Source organism: Chenopodium quinoa, unplaced genomic scaffold (genome assembly GCF_001683475.1).
Source record: "Chenopodium quinoa cultivar QQ74 unplaced genomic scaffold, ASM168347v1, whole genome shotgun sequence".
Taxonomy (NCBI): Eukaryota; Viridiplantae; Streptophyta; class Magnoliopsida; order Caryophyllales; family Amaranthaceae; genus Chenopodium; species Chenopodium quinoa.
This window is the reverse complement of record NW_018744718.1, coordinates 1,556,068-1,576,879: the sequence shown is the minus strand read 5'-3', so window position 1 is coordinate 1,576,879 and position 20,812 is coordinate 1,556,068. Positions and strand designations below refer to the sequence as shown.

Sequence of the window (20,812 nt, the reverse complement as noted above, 5' to 3'; positions counted from 1 at the left end):
CCGTAGCCCATTCCCACGGCCTTTAAAATTTCTATTTGGCCCCTGTAAACTTTTACAATATACTCAAATTAACTAACTCATTTGTTAATGATATTTCCTTGGCTTAGTAGTTAAAACATTTATCCTTGTGTCAAGTATGTTTGGACTGAGCCTTTGAGGTTCGACTCCCCTTAACGGTACTTGTGTTGAAAAAAATAAAATGCATTGTAGTTTTTCTACTAAAATTGTCAAAATATTATCACACCAACCCATACATTGATCAATAAGGATTGATTTGAGTGGTAATTAATATAAATAGTTTTGAGTCTGAGCCTAACCAAATGCAAAAAGTCTTCATTGGGAGACTACAAATCAAGTGTTTAACTAGGGTCAAATCTAGAATAAACTATACAGAATTCGACCCCGATAAGTTCCAAATCTTGGCTTCGCCCCTTAATATGATACTCCGTATTAACAATCGTAGAGATTTACGGAGTACCATTTTACGCTTACACACACTATAATACTTCCTCCGTTCTATTAATATTGCAATAATGAGGAAATTACGCATACCAAAACATATTTTATATGCTAAATTGCCTAAATATATATATTTGTGAAAGAGTAAAAATTATAAAAAGTTGATATTGTGAAAGTATTTTATGAGACAAATCCAATAAGATACCACAGGACTATATTTTGCTTAACGTATAAACTTATATTATATGGTCAAACAAGAGTGATAAATAGTGCAAAAAGTTCATTGTTGCAATATTAATAGAACGGAGGAAGTACTATATTGGTTGCAGCAACATTTGTTATGAACCAAGCTTGAAATAAATGTACTCCCTCCGTTCCCATTTGTTTTTTACGTTTCCATTTAGGGTGTTCCTTTTTATTATTTATATTTAGGATATTTCCTTTTTAAGTCATTGATTTTAGACAAAATTACCTTTGCTTTACAAATTAAATACTCAATTGTCCTTCACTTTTCATGTGCATATGTACCTTTTATAATATTTTAATGGATTTTCAATACTCATACGGAGTAATTACTTTCTCTCTCATCTCTCTTCTACACCCTTCCAACATTCTTTACCCCACATATACAATATTCCTTTTTTTAACTATAATTGTACTTTGAATGATTAATTTATGTCAATTCACCTCAATTTTACACAATTTCTTAACTACGCATAATTCCAAACGTAAAGAACAAAAGGGAACGGAGGGAGTAGTAAATAAATGTGTAAGAACTAAGAACAAAACCATACAATAAAAAAAATGATCATTTGATACGTCAAATCTAGGCTTGTACGGTGCACTAACTTTCCAGTTTTGCGTAAAGTTGGGAAAATAGAGAGGGAAAAGAGTTTGCAGTTTGCAGTTTGCAGTTTTGCACAGCTCTTTCGAATTGATTGTTACTCGTAAAACATTTAAGTAGTACTACTCCGTATGATTTTATTATATGACTATTAATTTGTCATGTTATGAGTGTTCTGTCTATACATTAAAAAATATGACTACGTTCATACGGAATATTAATTTTGTGCTATGTACTATCAAGGGTCTGTTCTCCTACATTGAAATTTAATTCAGTTCAGTTCATCTCATCTCAGTTCAGTTCAGTTCAGTTCAGTTCAATTGAATTCAGTTTAGTTTAGTTCAGTTCAGTTCAGCTCAGCTCTTAATTTCCTTCTCTTATAAAATATTCATTTCAGTTCAGTTCAGCTGAGTTCAGTCAATGAGAACAGACCCCAAGTACCAACAGATTTGATAGTTCAATAGGACATACCAAAGTTGATGCAATTATTGCTCTTATTATTCTTACTCCCTCCGTCCCTAAATTGCATTCATATTCATAACATTTATTCCTCACATAATAGAAAGAAATAGAAATGTAACTTAGGGATGGTGGGTCGGAGGGAGTATTATCTAGTAATGACTTACTCATTATTAATGGCTAAACAGTTTGTCATAAGATTTAGTTAGGCTTAATTAATAAAGTGAAATAAGTTTTAATCGGATTGTAAATGATACTTGTATGTTTACAGGCTCACCTAAAACCATTTCAATAGGATGAAAATGGTAACCAAATGAAGCTATAATATACAAACATTTTAGGCATAAATATCCTCCCAAGTCCCAGCAAACACCACTGAATAAAACTTAACTCATTTAGTTATATTTCTCAAAAAAAACTTAACTCATTTAGTTATATTTCTCAAAAAAAATTCCTTGGACGTGCCCTTTAACCGTTTTAGTCAAGAAGTATTTAATACTCTCTCCATTTTTAAATACTTGCTCCATTTCTATTTTTTGCATTATTCATTTGTCCTACTTTGACTAATGTTTGTGATTTATCATTTATACATAAGAAAAAATATAGTCTTATGGGTACTTGTTAGAATCATCTCAATGATTATTAATTTTCAAGTGTTAAAATTTATAATTATTGATAATTAAATATATTAGTAATCAAAGATTAGCATCGGCATGTGTGTCCAAGAGAAATGGAGCAAATATTTAAAAACGGAGGGAATATAAAGTCTAAATTTGTGTGAACAAATGTGATACATATACATACAAGAATAAGGAGTAAAACCATAACACAATTTTTCTACTGAATTGCTAAACATCGCCCGCGAATCTCCACATAAAGCCCACAAAATTAGAGTGAATTGTCACTTTTGCCCTCAAAGTAAAAAACACAATTTCTTCTCTCAATTCTCTACTTCCACTTTCTCTCTCTAAAAAACTTTCCGAGCGATGTCGAGGCGGCCCGGCAAGGAAGTGGCGGCACAGGCGGCGGGTGGACAGCGGTTTTCCGGCGAGAAGGTATTTTTTATTAATTTTGTGTTTAAAAATTAAAAAAAAAAGGTCGGAGGCGGTGGCGGCGCCTAGGCCAGACGCCACCACCACGGCGGCGGCGTCTAGCCCAGACGCCACTACCACGGCAGCGGCGCCTAGGCCAGACGCCGTGACGGTGGCGGTGACGTCAGGCCCAGGCGCCAGAACCACGGCACCGGCGTCTGGCCTAGGCGCCGCCGCCGTGGTAGTGGCGTCTGGGCTAGACGCCGCCGCCACCGTCACGGCGTCTGGCCTAGGCGCCGCCGCCTTTTTATTTTTTTTTTTAATTTTTTTTTGGTTTTAAATTTGAAATTTAATTTTCGAAAATAATTATTATTTTTTGATTTTTTTTTAAATTTGTTTTTCTTTTTTTTAATTTTAAATTTTATGTTTCTGATTTTTTTTTTATTTTGTTTTAAATTTTGTTGGTTTTTTTTAAAAAAATTTTATGTTCCTCTTTTTTTTTTTTTAATTTTTAATTTTATGTTCTTGTTTATTGTTCTTGTTTTTTTTTTTTTGAATTAGTTTTTTTACTTAAAAAAAATTTTATGTTCCCTTTTTTTTGTTATAAATTTTTTTTAAAATTTTGATGTTCTTCTTTTTTTAAGTTTTTATAATTTTATATTTTTCACTTTGTTTTTTCCAATTTGTTTTTTTTGGGTAATTTTTTTTTTTGCTTTGTTTTTTCCAATTTTTTATTTATTTATTTATTAGGTTATTAATTTTTTTATTTTTAGGTTGTTAATATTTTGTAATGTTTTTAATTTATTTTCCATCATATGTATATTGTTTTATTTATTTATTTTAATTACTTTTTTTATGTTTATATTACATGTTTATATTGCATATTACATGTTTTGTTATTTTGTGTTAGGCATCGTATTTTCGTTCTGGGGCTGGGAAGAGTATGGACATTATGAGAAGTACGATGAACTCAATGGAGAGCTCGGGGCCCAGACACGTTAGATCCCGTGGTATTTCGGCCTCGGCTCGTAGAGAACGGGTGCACTATTCTGAGGATGATGAAGATGATGATGGTGATGAGGAGGAGGAGGAGGAGGATGCAGATGAGGATGTGGACGATCAGAGTGGACCATATGATGATTACGGTCCATTCAGTCAGAGGCTTGATGATGTGTATGAGACGCGTAGGGTAGACGTGCGTAAGGGTAGAGATGGTAGATTTGTTAGTAGATCTGGCACATCATCTGCGTCCACTGTGTCTGCGGTTAGCAGAAAACGGTCGAGGGCCGTTAATGATTCTTGGGTGGTGAGGGGCGAGGTGGCTGGGGGACCTATAGACGGGAGTGTGATTCCTAGCTTTCTAGGACACATCGCTACCCGTATTTGGGAGGACCAAGAGCGGGCTTTGGATAGCGGCATTTTGAAATGCCAAACCCGGGAGAGGACTTGTAACTTCTTGTGTAGTTGGGCTGAGGCTTGGCCGGAGGAGAGCGAGATGGTCGGCCGATTGAGGGCCACTAGAGTGAGCCACCTTCCTGCCACCATGCATGAGAGGATTGACTCGACGCTGATCACGGCTTTCGTTGAGCGATGGCAGCCGGACACGAACTCTTTCCACCTTCCGTTCGGTGAGATGACGATCATGTTGCATGACGTCGAGGCCATCCTTGGGATTCCCGTAGAGGGAAACCGAGCATCTGTTGTCACAGATGCGGATCAGGCAGATTTATTGGCGGAGCTGTTGGCGGTGGATAGGGCTGCGCTGTACACAGCGGCACTTGGTGTGTGGGATCACGGCGGTGTTAAGATCGCAGCAGTTTTGCAGCAATGTTTGCACCCCACTTCACGTAGGACGCAGGACACACAGCTGGCTGCATATGTTTTTCTTCTTCTCGGGTGTACCTTGTTTCCGGATAAGAGCGGAAACAAGCTCAGGCCACGCGACATAGTTGACGCGTGTGAGCCCGACAGAGTAGGCCAGTTTTCTTGGGGGTCGGCTACATTAGCGTACATGTATCGCCAGTTAGGATTCTCGAGCCGGGCTGATGCGGCAGGTATCACTGGATGTATGACGTTGTTACAGACGTGGATATACGAGTATTTCCCGGCGTTTCGACCACACCGCGACCCGGTTCCTATTGGGGATGGCCAGCCACGTGCCTGTGCGTGGAGTCCGCGTGTCGAGAAGAAGTCCATTGACCGCCTGCGATCGATACGGTTATTGCTTGACAGGATGTCCCCATTAGAGGTAAAGTGTTTAAATTATTTCTACTTTTATAGTTTGATGTGTTTATTGTATGAATCTTACTAATTTTAAAAAATGTGCAGGTGAACTGGATGCCTTTCGGCCAGAACCCTAGTAATAGGGTACCCAGGACCCTCTACACGGGACTGATTCAGTATCGTGAGATCGTAGAGGCGTACATGCCGCAGCGCTGTCTTCGCCAGCTTGGATATGTCCAAGTTGTTCCTCCTCCACCAGCATGGCCCAGTAAGGCCGTCCGATCTGCGTCGTTGAAGGAGTACGTCGTCCAATGGCCGGCAAGCATGATTGGCACGTGGGAGCAGTTTCCGATGGTTGCCCGCATATGGATTGAGCAGTTGCAGCGGCCGCCAACTGGGGTGGCTGCCATGTGTGACCAGCACTACATGGAGTGGTACAACCGGCACTCGCACCCGAGGTTGATCAGAGACGTCCACCACGGCGACGACGCCGATGATGATGATGTGCCACCGCCCACTGCCGTGGATGCGGTACGTCTCATAAAACATTTGTAGTTGTGTTTTTTTTCATATAATACGTCTCATAATACGTCGTTATTGAATTTTATGTGTTTTGTTATGTGTAGTGGATGGGAAAGATGACGCAGTTGGGACACAGACTTTTTGAGGAGAGGGACAACATGACGACTGCAACAGGCAGAGCTGTTATTGATGAACTGGAACGGGCCCTTGAGCAGTGGCAGTGGGCGTCACAGAGAGATTATTGATATGTCGGCAGTGCATTTATAAAACATTTTCCTAGTTGTTTGTAAAAGTTAACATTATCTGTTCTTATAATTATTATTTTAAGTTCTTAGAATTTGACATTATATTTTTAGTTTTTATAACTTTTATTTTAAGTTGTAATTAGTGGGCATACGAAAACTAAATACAGGTTCACATTTAAATGGGAAAACTAAATACGAAAATTAGAATCCGAAAATTAAATAAATGGGAAAAACATAGCAATAGCAATATTAGGTCACATAGAAAAGGCAACTAGATTGTTCCACTGCTGCACCCGGTCATGATATAACGCATCCCAGCCCTCTACGCTTGCTGTACGAATGGTGTACCACGTTGGTATAATCGGTGGGACCGGAAAATCGGGTGACAGGTCCAGTCGGATGAAATGTCTGTATGACGGCCCCAGAAATCCAATAGCAACCTCTCTTACCGGTCTGGTGACGGTCTCACGCGAACACCAAGGCAGAACCGTGGTACACGGATAGTAAGCTCGACCATGCAAACCAAGGCCGAAATGCATCACTGCACATCATGAAGTACGTGGGTAGCACTACGAATGACTGAAGGGTGGCTGGAGGACACTTGGTCAAACATCGAACGAAACTGCTCCAACTCCTCCTGTTCACGGTTGACTGTCTGTGGAACAGCATGCTCTCCGATAACGAGCGTCCGCCAGAATGGATGAACCTGATCAACATGTAACGACGCCCTATCTTGCGTAATTACGCGGTGAATGGTGCATGCACAAGGTAGTCCATGAGTCACCGATATAGCACATCCGCACCGAATAGCCACTTCATCACCCAACTCCCTCATCCTGGTGTGCTCGCTCAGAATCAACCCCAAGCAGTAGTGTGACACACGACCATGGAGAATCTTAAATATGAAATGGCTATACATCGTGCCATGTCGCCGTCTGGAGTCCTCGAGAGAGTTCTTGATGCCGTTCCTCTGAGTATCAATAGCCTTGTTTATTCTCTCGAACAGTGTATCCAGAGCAGAGGTGGAAGAATCAATCCAGTCCTTCAGAGCTCTATGAGCGCTCTCAACTCTACATGTAGTAGTGTTTCCAAAATGAAGAACTTGGTTTGTCCAATATTTGACAAACTTTTCCCTCTGAGGCACCCACTGCTGCATCACATAGTCTACGATTGCCGGGCACCATTGGTATGCATCCTTGAAGTTATCCAAGGCTCGGTCGTACTCTGCCTCCGTGGTAGCTTGCAGGATCTTCCGCCACTTACCATTTACCAATCTCTCTGCTGAATCTAAGTTCTTGTTGAAAAGGTTGTAGGCTTTGACTATCACGCATTTGTTGATGTGCCATGTGCACAGTAAATGGCTCGACTCCGGAAACAGCTCCGCTATAGGGGCAAAGAGACCTCCCTCACAATCGCTGACGATGGCCGATGGCTGAACACTTGGGCCGATGTAATTTCTCAACTTCTCCAACACCCAACGGTAACTCGCAACCGTCTCATCCTTCATAACTGCATAACCAATCAAAAAGTTCTGGTTCGTTGGAGTCATCCCAACCATCTCAACCAGTGGAAACTTATACTTGTTTGTCTTGTACGTTGAATCGATCAGAATCACAGATGGCCAAGACGAAATCATATCAGCACAATCAGGATGCACAAGGAACAAATGAGTCACCTCCGATGTGTCTTCATCAGATTCAAACCAGTACAGGTAACCACGTGCTTGTGCCTGGTGTAGAAGCTGCTGTATAGGGTTCCTTCCCTCTGACCGTTCAAACCTCAATTTATGTCTGACGTTGTAGATGCGTTGCTACTACTAAACAAAAACCTGATCTAATTGCAACCTGTTTCGCCCAATCAACCGCTTGTTGAGCATCTTCGAACAGACCATCGTGTACAAAAATCCCACTATAATCATTTCCGTCTCCACCATAATCCTGCAACAATAACATATAAATATAAAACAACAAACAACAAACAAAGAAATAAACAAAAAGTATTCAAAAAAAAAAAAAAAAACAAAACACAAAAATAAAAAACATAAACAAAACTTTAGATTAAATAAATAAAAATAAACCAAAAAAATAAAAACAAAAAAAAAACATAAAACGAAAAAAATTGTAAAAAAAATAATAAAAAATAAATAAATTAAAAACAAAAACAAATTAAAACAATTAAAAACAAAACAAAAAAAAAAACCAAAAAAAAAAAAAAAAAAATTGTAACACAAAAAAAAAAAAATAAACAAATTTTAAATTAAATTAAAAAAAAAAAAAAAAAAATAGTGGTGGCGCCTAGCCAGGACGCCGCCACCGTGGCGGTGGCGTCTAGCCAGGACGCCGCCACCGTGGCGGTGGCGCCTGGCCAGGACGCCGCCACCGTGGCGGCGGCGTCTTGGCCAGACGCCACGGCCACGGTGGCGGCGTCCTGGCCAGGCGCCAGAGCCACGGTGGCGGCGTCCTGGCTAGGCGCCACCACTACGGTCACGGCGTCCCGGCAGGACGCCAGCCGCCAATTCGTGGTTTTAGATGGCTTCGTACCTCCTTTTCCGGCGTCAACGGCGTCTCTCCGGTGCATCTACCCGACGTTGAGGGCTCTTCGGTTTCACTCGGCGATCCAGTCCTGCTCCACATTTTTTATGAGTGAAAAATTTTATTTTCGGTAAAAATTAAAACAAGGGCAATAATGTCAACATTTTTAAAAAATGTGGGCTTTATGTAGAAAAACGCGGGCGATGTTTAACAAATCCCTTTTTCTATGCATAAAGCAATATAACCTTTCCTAATTCACTTCCTTCCCAGTAAACTCCACAAAATGAAACTTTTTTTTTAGAAACCCACCAATTGAAACTAACTCCGTAATATAGTAATTCTTCTTATATTTATGACATTTTTGTTTTTGTAAAAGACAATAATTATCATTCACTCAATGTGTTAGCTCATACTTAATTATATACTCCGTTTTTTTTTTTTTTTTTGAATAGTCATACTTTTTTTTTTTTTTTTGAACGGGTTGAATAGTCATACTTAATTACATAAGTACTCCATAAAAGCAAAAAAAAAAAAAAAAAAAAAAAGAAAATAAGCAAGAAAATAGAGAAAAATTAGTTTAATTTTAGAAAAAATTTACAACAAGTGAGAAATTAATTCCACTAAAGACCTTTTTTTTTTTTTTTTTAATATTTAAAAATTAATTTTAATTTTTATTTACAGTTGTAAGAGCATGTGAAGAGTCTACTACATGTTCGTAGGCAATGACCATGGTGTAGTGGTGGCGTTGCGCACAATTTCTGCTGCAACAATCTCTTTTCCTGTCACTTCATCTTCTTCATTCCACCAAATTTCCTCCAACTTCTTTCTTCTTCATTTCACTACAAAATTCAACATTTTTACCATTTTAAGCTCAAAATTCTCCAAAACTCTGTCATCTTCTTTTTGCCATTTTTAGTAATCAAGGTTTAATCACCCCATTTCCAGAATTTTAAACCCCTCTTTTATCTGCTTTCTCTCTCTTCATCTGGGTTCCCACTTTCATTTTTGAGGTAATATTCTACTTTCATTCTTTGTTTATGAACTATTATGCTGGTTTTTTTTTGGTTTTTCGTGTAAATTTCTTAGTTGGGTTTGTTTTAATGCTTCTATTTTTGCTGTTTTTTGGGATATTTTTTATCCTGTTTTTTCTTTGTTTATGTTGGGAATTTCTTACTGGGTGACTTTATTTGCTTTATATTGTTAGAATCAGGGGTTTTCTCTCTGTTTTTTTTGGTGTATGTTCACTGTGTTTGATTTAGATGACAGTTCTGTATAATATGTGAAGAAATTTTGTTGGGATTTTGTGTTTAGAGCTAGAAATTATGGAACTTTGGAAGATTTTTTATTTTATCTGTAAAAATGGCCATTTCTTCAACATTGTTTTCCGTTTTAGTGAGAGAAACTCATCAAATTATAGAGAGAGAAATTGAGTACGTTCATCCACCATTCTATAGCCTAGCTTTACTCTACTCAAGTTTGTTGTCATATGTGCATATCGATGATCTGCAATGTTTGCTCAGGTGGGGATGAGACTATCATCCACTCTTTATTTTACTGCAAGCATGCAGCTAGCATTTGGGGTTGCAGTGAGTTCACTGATCTGTTGAGGGATGCTCCATTTTCTTCTTTTGCCGAATTGTTATGTGGGTGACTGGGAAAGTGAATAAGTGTAAACTCCGTCTGTTTGCTGCTTTGGCGTGGGCTGCGTGGCGCTGTAAAAATAAGGAGATTTTTGACAGTGGGAGTAAGGTGGATGTGGTGGGGGTTGCTATGGGTTTTGTTAAGCTGTGTGTGGATTATGCAAGCTATAATTCGAAGGTTTGTATGCCTCGCCAAAACCCTGCTGTGAGTTCACCTACTAGATGGAAACCACCGGAAGCTAATGCTGTCAAAATTAATGTTGACGCTCATGTGTTAGCAGGGAGTGGGGTGAGCTTTGGGGCTATGATTAGGGATGTCCAGGGATCTTTACTAGGTGCTGTAGTAAAGAAAATTGATGCATGATCTGGCAGAAGCGGGGGCAGCAGTTTTTGGAGTTAGGTTGGCTCTCAGGATGGGGTATGAATGTATGATTGGGTAGAGTTGGAGTGTGATGCAGCTAATGCAGTCAAGGAAATCCAGAACAAGCAAGAAGGGGTGGCTCCAGTTTTCTTATTCTATGATGAAGTGTGTTTTCTAAGCTCAAATTTTACTTCCTTTATGTGTAGGCATGTGAAGCGGGATGGTAATGACGTAATGTAGTTGCTCTTAGTATTGCTAGGTAGAAAACTCCGATTGATACGGAACAAATTTGAATGAATGTTTTTCCCCAAAGTCTCATGACTTTGGCTTTGCTTGATTTGAATTAATAAATGGTTCCCGCTTGTTGCCTTCAAAAAAAAAAAGTTTGTTGTCAAGATGATTTTTTTGTTTTTTATTCCTGATTTAGACATGAATTTTGAATGTTGGAAGAAGCTAGTATTAAACAATGTTGTTGTTTTCCCATAGTTTGTTGGTTCAGATGTTTGCCATTTTTAAAGTTGTGAAAAGCTTAAATTCGTTTAATTTGTTATTTTGTACTAGTATGGAATTGTTGTGTCATACTCAATTACTCATCTAGCGTAATGGCTAAATTTATGAGTTAATAGGTACTACTCATGCTAATTTGAGGTAAAATCACATTTTGATAGTGTAGTGTATCGACAGTATGAATGACTGATAGTATATCTGTCTTATTACTCTTAAATGTATAACACTGATTGAAGCTTATGTATAAATTTGCATGTTGTTCTATTCTTTTTTAAGAATTGTTACTCCTTTCAGCAAGGAGTTGTTGTATTGGTTCCGATACTGTTGTTTGCTCAAATTTTATTTATTCAATTGGGATATTGGTTTCTGTGTTTGGAGGCTGCTGAAATGATTTCTTTATTAGGTAGTGTGTTGATCAGTAGTTTCTGACTTTCTTCTAGGTGACCAAGCTATGTCACAACTGATGGAGGAAAACCTGGAAACTTTCAAATGGGGAATCAAGATGGTAACAGATGATTCAGAAATCAAATCTTACAAGTCGTTTAGATATCAAGGTGTTCAATATTCTCTTCACGACTGTGTTTACCTATATCGGGAAGGTGCAAAAGACACCGATATAGGTAAACTGGTAAAGATGTGGGAGTCAAAAGCAGGAGCTAAGAGAGGGAGAGTTATCTGGTTTTTCCGACCAGCAGACGTGTGCAACTTCATACGAGAGTATGAACCTTCTTGGAATGAGCTGTTTTTGGCTTCTGGTGAGGGCAGAGGAGTTTCAAACATAATCCCTCTGGTAACTTCTCTACCTTCTTGAGCTCTTTTTCACTTTCCTAAGAATAACTTCTCCTTGATAGAACATTATGTGAATATGGATAGAGTTACATGGTTGAAATGTTCAAAAGAAATTATGAATATTATCTTAGTTTTATCTCCTTTATGTTTCAGGAAGCTATTGTTGGGAAATGCAATGTTGTATGTACTGCAAAGGATAGAAGGAACACTCTTCTATCTAAATCAGATTTGGCAAAGGCTAACTACTACGTTTTCCATATTTTTGATGTCGGAGATCTAAGGATATCAGATAAGTTTCCTGATATCATTGACAAGATAAAAGGTAGTGTAAGCTGTATGGTTTTTTTATAACGTCTTAGTTGGATTACATGCTACACAAATCTTGGTAATGCGTGACTATTACTAGAAGAGCGCTTCTTCCTAATTTTTAGTATGGATTTATCTTTCTATGACCATAAGGAGTTTCTTTAACCAGCCATACAAGATATTTTGGTAGAAGATTCGTTCATTCACGTTTAAATAAAAGGTTAAGTAACCTAGTAACTTAATGGTTCGTCAAGCTTAAAGAGGCTAGAAGCACTACAACTAGGAGTTGTAGGACGAGGCTCATTTGCTCATAACTTCTCACAGTTGTATTCCAATTTCCAGCAACAAAGTTTTTCTTTGCACTTCCAAAACTTTTTAATCCAACTCTATTCTTATGCCCTATGATGGCCTAGAAGAAATTTGTAAATTTGACCTACTCTTATTGTGAAATTGAGTGACTCAAGTCTGTAACTATTAACAAAAAAAAAAAGTCTGTGACTGAACCCAATGTAACGAACACAGGATGATGGGCTTAGAATAAATTGACCTTTTTCTAAGTGGAATATTGCAAATTAATTTACAGCATATGCTCCTAGGCACATTGTCACCTTATAATTTGCTTATCATAGAGCTCACTTTTCTGTGATTTGAAATTTGAAATTGTTATTTATTTCTGTTTTTATAGGAGTACTATATAAAATGAAATGTGAATACATTATATTGGAAGTCTGATATAGACCTCTTGCTACTGTTGGGATCTATTGTTGTTGTGAGCAAGAGAAATCTGCTGCATCTGACTTAAGTGACACAGTAAATCGTAAATCATGCTGAAGCAAATCATTGAAACTATATAATCCCCGCTCTCTTAATTATAATTTCTTTTGGCCAAGATGTCATCTTAGTACTCAGAACTTTGAACACAATATTTTGTGATAATGTTTCATGTTAAGTATTCTCTTATTTGTATTTATATCTAAATCAGCAACTATTATCTTTATACGTCTGCAGTGGAACGTTTGTTCAATTGGAGTCAAAATAATCCCAAAGGAAATTTAGAATGCAGGACTGGTCTCTCTGCTGGTTCACAGTTGAAAGGTACTTGTTGAAAAGACATACATTTTCCCCTTTTTATAATTTTGGTAAACAAGTTATTTGTATTAATTTATCTATGCCTCCTATGTTTGCTTGTGTTATGCTTAGTTGCAGAAAATCCTACAAACACTGCTGAAAAGCCTACAAAGATCGAAATTTTGCATGCATCTGAGAATTTTGAGATTCGAGATAAGCCCAAAGCAAATGTAGAATGCAGGAACGATCCTAGTGCTAATGCACTATTGAAAGGTGGTTGAAATGACTAATGTATTTTCTATTTTTTTTTTGTTTATAGAAAATTTGGTATATACTACCTCCATTCCTAAATGATTTTTTACATCTTCCTCATAAGTTCATTTCTTAAAGTACTTTACACTTGTACTTTATTCCATTTATGGCAAGGACACTTAAATTGTTTGCCTTCTTTGGCCCGCCACAATACCCACATACAAAATTTAATATAAGATTTGACCTACTTACATTGTTGAGAAATTATAAAATCACTCCTTTCCCCACCTGTACTCTCTTCCTTATTTCCTTAATTACTGTCAAGTAGTAAGTGCCTAGGACATACGGGAACGGAGGTAGTAGTTGAGTAAGCACCCAAGGGTATTCTTTGCTCATTTAATCATCAAATGAGTAAAACATAACTTTGGGTGCACTTTGCATACGGGTGCATATTCAGTAGTTGTTTGTATTAATTTTTATTTATCCATTTTTTTTTTCTTTTTGCTATGCATTAGTTAAAGAAAAACCTACATACACTGCAGAAAAGCATATAAAGGCAGAAGTTCTGAGTGTACATGCGAATTTGGAGCATCACACTTTAGAAGCCCCACCTTTGAAGAAGAGGAAAATTCTACCAGGTACTACTTGCAGTCTACTCTATTCTCTTCATATATGCTTGGTACTCAACATAACATCTGCATTTACATGTTTGTTTATATTTCAGAGACAGATTTTCCCTCACCATCTCAGGATACCCGAAGATGGTTCTTCGCGTTGGTAAGTTCTGCTACATAACGTTATTGATCATGCTTACTTTCTAAAATCTGAATGCTAAGGGTTCTGTAGAATTATGCGATAATGCAGTAAATCTTATAGATTTGTGAGATTGAGAATAGGCTGTTATGTTCCTTTTATATTTTTTTGTCAATGTCTCTGTTGATGTTGGTTGTGATAATTTTTGTGCCGTTATTGTGTTACCCACTTTCAGTTGTTTCTAATTGAATTGGCCATCATTTTGTAGTAATCCTTTTGCTTTAGTTCTCTTGATAGCTTGTGGGTCTGAGGTCTGGTCAACTATTATAAAACATCTGACTCACAAAAATGATGCATTTATGAGTATTTCTTTTGCTATATGATTCCAGTCGTGGGAAGATAAACTAAAGGAGGCTCATGAGCAAGGAACTGTCATCCACTTGTATAACTTGGATCTGTCTCATACTGCATTAGACGTACAGGTACTGAATACAGTATAATTTAATTATTACCTGTGTTTTTTCCTTGCAATGTTGATTCTTGTTCTTTTCATATGCACGATTGCTTATTATATCTGCTTATTTATTCCACTCAACTACTATTGTAATCAATCAAAAATTTCTCATGCTAGAGCACCTTTTTTCCCCTTGCGTAAAGATAGTAAGTAAAATGGTAGTATGTGACTGCTGTCAGTGTCTCTTCTTTGGTGTTTGGGTTTTTACTACTCATACCATAGGAAGGCTATGTCCTCTATTTGTCTTGTTTTTCCTTTCATACTTCCTTTTGATTCTTAATAATTGGAGCTTAAATTATGATTTTCTGCTCACCAAGTCTAGATTTTTTTTTTTTTTTTTTTTTTTTTTTTTTTTTTTTTTTTTTTTTGGGGGGGGGGGGGGTGGGTGGGTGGGTTGTGTGGATGATTAGATTTTGTCAACCTGTTAGTGTCTATCTCCTAGTCTTCATATTTACTTAATATCAATGTCATAAACTAATAGCTTGAATAATATTCAAATCATCAATAGTCAAAGTGATGGAGTCTTATTTAGTATGCATGTAATTCTATATAGTTGGCTAGAGGTTATGAAACTGTCATTAACAAAGAATGTCAGTAATAATAGAAACTTGTTGAGATTCAAAGGGGTAATGTAGTATCTATGTTCTTGCATCTGTATTGGTATCACTTAAGGCATCCAAATCCCCTCTCTCTCTCCTTCATTGTGTGAGTAGATGCTTTTGAAAAAAGAGAGAAATTGGTAATGGGATTATGTATGTCTCTTTGATATGGTAATCTACATGCCTGTGAGGGCACACAGCACTGGAAAGCCACCTTAACCTCCTCTCCTGAAACCCACAACACCAACCCTGAAACTAGCGCTTACCCAACCTGAAATTAGCTCCACCATTGTGAAAAAATTACTTCATCCACCATGAAACCACCCTATACAATAGGAAAATTACCCAACCATCTGAAAAAATACCACTAAGAAACTAGATCTAGAAGCTTAATTCAAAAGAGAGAGAGAGAGAAAAGTAAGGAGGGGCAGGGCAGTGACTTTGGGGGTAGTGGAGGAAGTAATGGGGCAATGGTGGTTGTTTTCTGATTTAAGGTGGCAGTGGTAGTTTTTGAAAGGAAGGGAAATGGATGTTGGATGATTCCCAATCTTAACTATCTAAATCTAACTTATCTAAGTGTTTTTGTTTCTATTCTCCTCCTTTCCCTTTCTTAAGCTCATTCCCTTTCCCCTTTGTTAAGCCAAACGCCCCTAAAGTTCTTTTGGTCTGTTTAAATTTCTCAAGGCTTTTATCTTTTGTTGAATGGTGGGACTAAGATCTTCATTTTCTCTTGTACTTATGTGGTATGATGGTTCTTTGTCTTTTCAGCTCTCATCCCCTTTCCTTTCAAAGTGTGCCACACATTTTCATACTATTTAAGTAGTAAACCTAATTAGAGAGAACATAGGGTAGTTTGTTGGTCCGTTGTCTGCTTCCTTGTTTCATGATATATAGGTGTATGATTATATCACCTCTAACATTAGGAAAGAGGTTCTTTGGACTAAACCCCACGGGGCCTTACCCCTAGCAAGGAATCAGACGTTAAAAAGGGCACATATTCAGTTAAAATGCTACAAAGAGTGTATATATTAGTTGTTATCCTAATGCTTGTTTAGTAGCCATAGTTGTTGCTCAATAATTATGATCTTGATGTCACTCACTTCTTTGATTGCTTAGGAAATGATTTCAAAGGCTTTTAAGGTTAAGGCTCATGCAAAGATCATGCCACGCAGACATTCTTTCGATATATATGGTACGTTCCTGATTTGAAATCCTTGTTTTTTAGCATGAAATTTGTAAACAATATCTGAAGCTATGGTTTGTACTTGCAGGGCATGCATTGGTTATATTTGAATCGAAGGACGATGCAGATCTCATCATGTGTTTGTTAAAAGATAGGTGTCTTGTAGTTGGGGAAGGAAGGTATCTTTACATGTCCCTCCCCCCCCCCCCCCCCCCCCCCCCCCCCCCCCCCCTCCCTCCTCTCCTTTTTGACAACGGGAAAAAAAAAAGAAAAGAAAAACACACATAAGTCATAATAGTGGGTATAATAATCCCATCCCCGCCTCACCACATGCCAAACCGTGACCCATCCCCGCCCAGGTTGAGGCGGGTCTCCTATTTGACCTGCCCACTGACACCCCTGGCCATTTATAGGTTACACAAACATTTGAATTGACACTTCGATCTGCAGAACAAAAATTTGAGACATGACTAGCAATTGACTTGACACTACTGACTAAAATAGTTATTACTAGAACAAATCCTTTACCTAGGGTATTTGGTGCAATCCAACAACAAAGATGGGGGAGCTAACATTTTCCTCTTCATGCCAGAATAAAACCTACAACCAAAAGCAAAGTTCAAAACGGGTAAAATCTGCATCCTATCTCCATGCAGACCATCTCCTTCTGGGTCTTATAATCTGATTATGAGCAATAGTTCCCACTCTTGCACAGGGAACTACAGGTTGGTCATCTTAGTAGAGGTGGATGAACTTCAAGGTTCAAACTTTGGATTTGAAATGATTGGATGATAACCACTTTTCTCACGGCTGTCCTCGAACCTATCTCCAAGACACTAACTGATTCACACTTGATACAATCCAAACCAGAAGCTGAACCTGCATCTGAGTCCATGCATTTCTCTGAAGAACCCATAGGCAAATGCTCCTCCGTTAGAGTTTGTTCTTCCATGAGCCTGCAACCTTTCAAATGATTCTGACTTCCATGATCCTGATTGCCTAACACGCTGATATTTGAAGTATTTGAATGTGACATACTCTCTTCCCGCCTCATACGATCTTCCTTGGCAACTTCCTTATAGTGTCTACTACTTGAATTATCACAAATGACCCCAGCTTTGAGTGGTGATAGGTAAAATGTTTTCCTTGAGAAACTAGGTAAACTTTCTTTGGAATAATCATAAACGAACCCTGCCTTCTTTGGTTCTGAAACCAACACTTGGGTTCTGCTAGATCAAAATTTTCCTTTAGCACATGAACTCCTAAGATCTCTTCGCAAGAGAGGTTATTCTCAAAGAAATCCCTTGTTCTTGGATAGATGAAAATCTGAGCCCTAACCACACCTTAGATTTTATCAAGGATCGACTTCATTTGAGTTTATGTATTCCTTACAATTTCTTACTCTTCACTAGCTTCATTAGGTGCCCCCTTTTGGATAACCTCTTCAGTAGAGGTAACTCAATGCTGAGGCCAACTGGAATAGGCGTTAAGTAATCTGAATTCGACCTCCCACATGCTGACTGTGAAGTGGTACTCCCATTATGGATATCAAGACAATTCAGACAAACAACTCTGGTCTAGGATTTACCATGCCACATAGCAGATTGGGCCTACTGTATAGGACTCACTTTGTAGTTAACTAGTTATAATGTTATATCTTGCTTCTTTTTATTTATTTATTTATTTTAAATCTCTAACTTTTCTTATTCCAGGCCTCTCGTTGCTTGCAAAGCCACTCTTAATGAACCATATATGACTCGGAATTTTCCTGGCCATCTCATCATGGATAAACTGAAGCACAAATTTAACAATAACAAGGTATTCTTATCTACCATTCTAATTCTACATACATCATACCTTTTATTTGCTCTTAGTATGTGAATGGCTCTTTATATTTTTTTTGGTCCTTGTAGAGAAAGGCCGTGTTTGCTTCCCACTGTGCACAGGCAAATACAATTGAACACGAGATGGCAATGCAATGGCGCATGCTTCAAAAAAGATCAGATCTCTGGTGGGAAGCTTTATTCAAGGTGCCACTTTTTCCACTATCTTTTAAATGTCAGTGTGGTGTAGCTGGTGTGGACGTGTGTTGGAAGGTTTCCGTATACCCATGTTGGCTAATGCATGTTTAAACTGATAGAGTATAAAACATATTCTTGGGCCTCAACCACCGGCTTAAGCTTTTGGTTGAATTGGTCCTTAACATAAACCATACCACTCCCACCATCCATTTGGCCATAGGACAATTATTTAGCTAGCTGTACCCCTTTGCACTATCTGTCACAAATACCTTGTTATTCCAACTCTTCATTTCATTACAAGTCTCAGTAGAGCAGTGTCGGGTACTTGGCACTCAGAAATGGGTGATTTGGTATGGCAGTAAGACTTTCATTTTGGACTGGTTTTGTGCATATTTCTCATATTATTGCTGTTTCTGACAAGTCATGTCCTATACTTGTTGAGTCTGTGTAATATAGTCAGTACCAATCATATCAACTTCAGTCACCTACTTCACACACTCTTAAACATTATTATAGTGTGATTCAAAGTGTGGGGGTGGAGGAGAGAAGGGACTCCCCCAAGAGAGCCCGAGCACAACGTCTTCATGAGTTAAGTGTTCCCACTTGGGAGCTAACAATACCAACGTTAAAAGCAAAATCAGGCTGTAAGATAATTGTGATTATTTAAAAAGAAAAAAAAAGAAAAAAAAAAGAGAGATAGAAAAGAGAATATAAAGTTTGTGCAGTATTTTCTTTTGGGGTAATTGAATATATTGAGTAGTTCCACTGACTACTCACTCTATCCACAAATAAAAGTCTCCTAAGGTTTTTTGACACAAAGATTTAAAATTTAAACATGGAGGGGGTAAGGTTTTATATAGATAGTGTAAAAGAAAATTATTAAATTGATGGTGTGTGTAAAAGAAAGATAAACCTTTTTTTTTTTCTGTTAAGACTCGCATCACTTGATAAAATTGGGGTGAATATGCCATGTATAGTAACTTGACTTATTTGTGGACATTCAAAATACAGTATATATGATTTTGATTTGTAAACAGAAGGATTATAATTTGATTATACTGGGTGGGTGACAGGTTTGAGAAGGTGGGTATATGGGGAAGGGTGGGCGGGTATAGGGTGAATAGCTCTTAATTTATGCCTGGTTCATGGCCAATGGTTGGGTATAAATTTCATCTCCTTTATTTACGTCACTAACCAATAAACTCTTGCCCTTAGTGGTCTGCTGTCTCTCCTGCCGTTTCCCTGGTAATATGTGACATTGCAATCTTGCATGGATGTGTTCTGAAGTGTGATAGGACATAGGAGTGTAGGAGTCCAAAGTTTTCCATTCATTTATTTTCAAAAGGCAAAGTTGTGATTTTTGTCATTGAGACAGGGACAAGCAAAAGAGTTTTCAGACTGTCAGAGCCAGATGATGAAGGATCGAACAGATGAACTTAATAGAACGGCAGTAGAGGTAACTTTTGCACATGAATCGTCTGATGCACCTAATAGAAGAGTAGAGAGACCTCCTGCGATCAAATCAGATGAACCTAACATAACAGCAGTAGAAGTTACATCTGTACCTGAATCTCCTGTTGAGAGGCCTCAAAGTGCATCACATCCGACTTTGTTGTGATATTTATGGTAAGCTTTCCATGAATAAACAATTCTCTCTTGTTAAACATTTACTGTCACATGTACTGAAGTGCTTTGTTCTACCTTTGAATAATTATGTAGGTTTGGCAATTGAAGAGTTTGTGTACAGAAGGATGCTAACTGCAACTGTGTGCTTGATATGTTTTTGGATGTTGAGCGTGATATATTTAAGAAGTCGCCACTTGAAAAATTTGCGGGTTGCCCCCTTAGATCCAAGCATACTTTCTCAAATAGAACATAGAAAGCTGTATAAATCTTTTTTGGCTACAAACTTGAACTATTAGTCTATTACTATTTCTGAGGCAATGTAGATAATTAACTTCCTCCTTGAGTTCACAATTATAAAATTTTCGGTTGACATCGTAATTATAGATCTTCTCCCTTAAAATTTCTGTAATGATCTAAGTGTCATACTTTAATTATTAAATGACCATTTTGCACTTGAATTGTCCAATGAACAACTCTTGATCTTCAAAAGTTTGTATCATTCATTACATCTAAATCTTTGACAAGATTACTGTCATATATACAGAAATATATTTATGAAAATGTAGGGGAATAAAGCCTTTATGGACCTGTTAATCTGTTATAAATTAAGCATGTATGCAGGAATCGGATTATTTTCTTGTTCTGTCACAAACTTGGTTTAACAAAAAAGATCTAAAACTTCCAGCATAAAATAACAGTACTAAAAAATTAAAATCATATACTAATAGGTAAATGAACATTGAAGAATTCATACTTGTATTATATTATCATAATAGCCCTAATCAATATGGGCGCAAATAAATCCGAGTACAATTTTTCTAAGATCAAAAATAAGAAATCCTCATTGATTTAATGAACACGCGAATACAAAAACCCTAG

At 37.6% G+C, this 20,812-nt stretch overlaps 2 protein-coding genes across 3 annotated transcripts; both read left to right on the top strand.

Annotated features, from left to right (window-relative positions):
- The first annotated feature begins 2,689 nt into the window (after positions 1-2,689).
- On the top strand, positions 2,690-5,990 carry LOC110703298 (protein MAIN-LIKE 1-like). The gene is made up of 4 exons (XM_021881086.1): positions 2,690-2,817; positions 3,704-5,041; positions 5,122-5,547; positions 5,643-5,990. Exons 1-4 carry the CDS (start codon positions 2,749-2,751, stop codon positions 5,781-5,783), a joined length of 1,974 nt encoding a protein of 657 aa, XP_021736778.1. The 5' UTR covers positions 2,690-2,748; the 3' UTR covers positions 5,784-5,990.
- Positions 5,991-8,794: 2,804 nt separating this feature from the next.
- On the top strand, positions 8,795-20,391 carry LOC110703297 (protein ANTI-SILENCING 1-like). 2 transcript variants are annotated; one of them, XM_021881085.1, is made up of 14 exons: positions 8,795-9,324; positions 11,263-11,612; positions 11,765-11,933; positions 12,926-13,012; positions 13,124-13,258; positions 13,780-13,875; positions 13,962-14,014; positions 14,380-14,472; positions 16,220-16,295; positions 16,375-16,465; positions 17,999-18,104; positions 18,200-18,316; positions 19,683-19,933; positions 20,027-20,391. In XM_021881085.1, exons 2-13 carry the CDS (start codon positions 11,274-11,276, stop codon positions 19,923-19,925), a joined length of 1,605 nt encoding a protein of 534 aa, XP_021736777.1. In that variant the 5' UTR covers positions 8,795-9,324; positions 11,263-11,273; the 3' UTR covers positions 19,926-19,933; positions 20,027-20,391. The 2 variants fall into 2 exon arrangements, with proteins under 2 accessions (XP_021736777.1, XP_021736776.1); XM_021881084.1 differs by having other exon boundaries at positions 13,118-13,258.
- The last annotated feature ends 421 nt before the right edge of the window (positions 20,392-20,812 follow it).

Bases quoted from the DNA above. Each gene is read 5' to 3' on its own strand.
- LOC110703298 (XM_021881086.1), top strand. From the start codon at position 2,749: ATGTCGAGGCGGCCCGGCAAGGAAGTGGCGGCACAGGCGGCGGGTGGA. The intron at 2,818-3,703 runs GTATTTTTTATT...ATTTTGTGTTAG, and splicing joins AGCGGTTTTCCGGCGAGAAG to GCATCGTATTTTCGTTCTGG. The intron at 5,042-5,121 runs GTAAAGTGTTTA...AAAAATGTGCAG, and splicing joins ACAGGATGTCCCCATTAGAG to GTGAACTGGATGCCTTTCGG.
- LOC110703297 (XM_021881084.1), top strand. From the start codon at position 11,274: ATGTCACAACTGATGGAGGAAAACCTGGAAACTTTCAAATGGGGAATC. The intron at 11,934-12,925 runs GTAGTGTAAGCT...ATACGTCTGCAG, and splicing joins TATCATTGACAAGATAAAAG to TGGAACGTTTGTTCAATTGG. The intron at 18,105-18,199 runs GTATTCTTATCT...TGGTCCTTGTAG, and splicing joins ACAAATTTAACAATAACAAG to AGAAAGGCCGTGTTTGCTTC.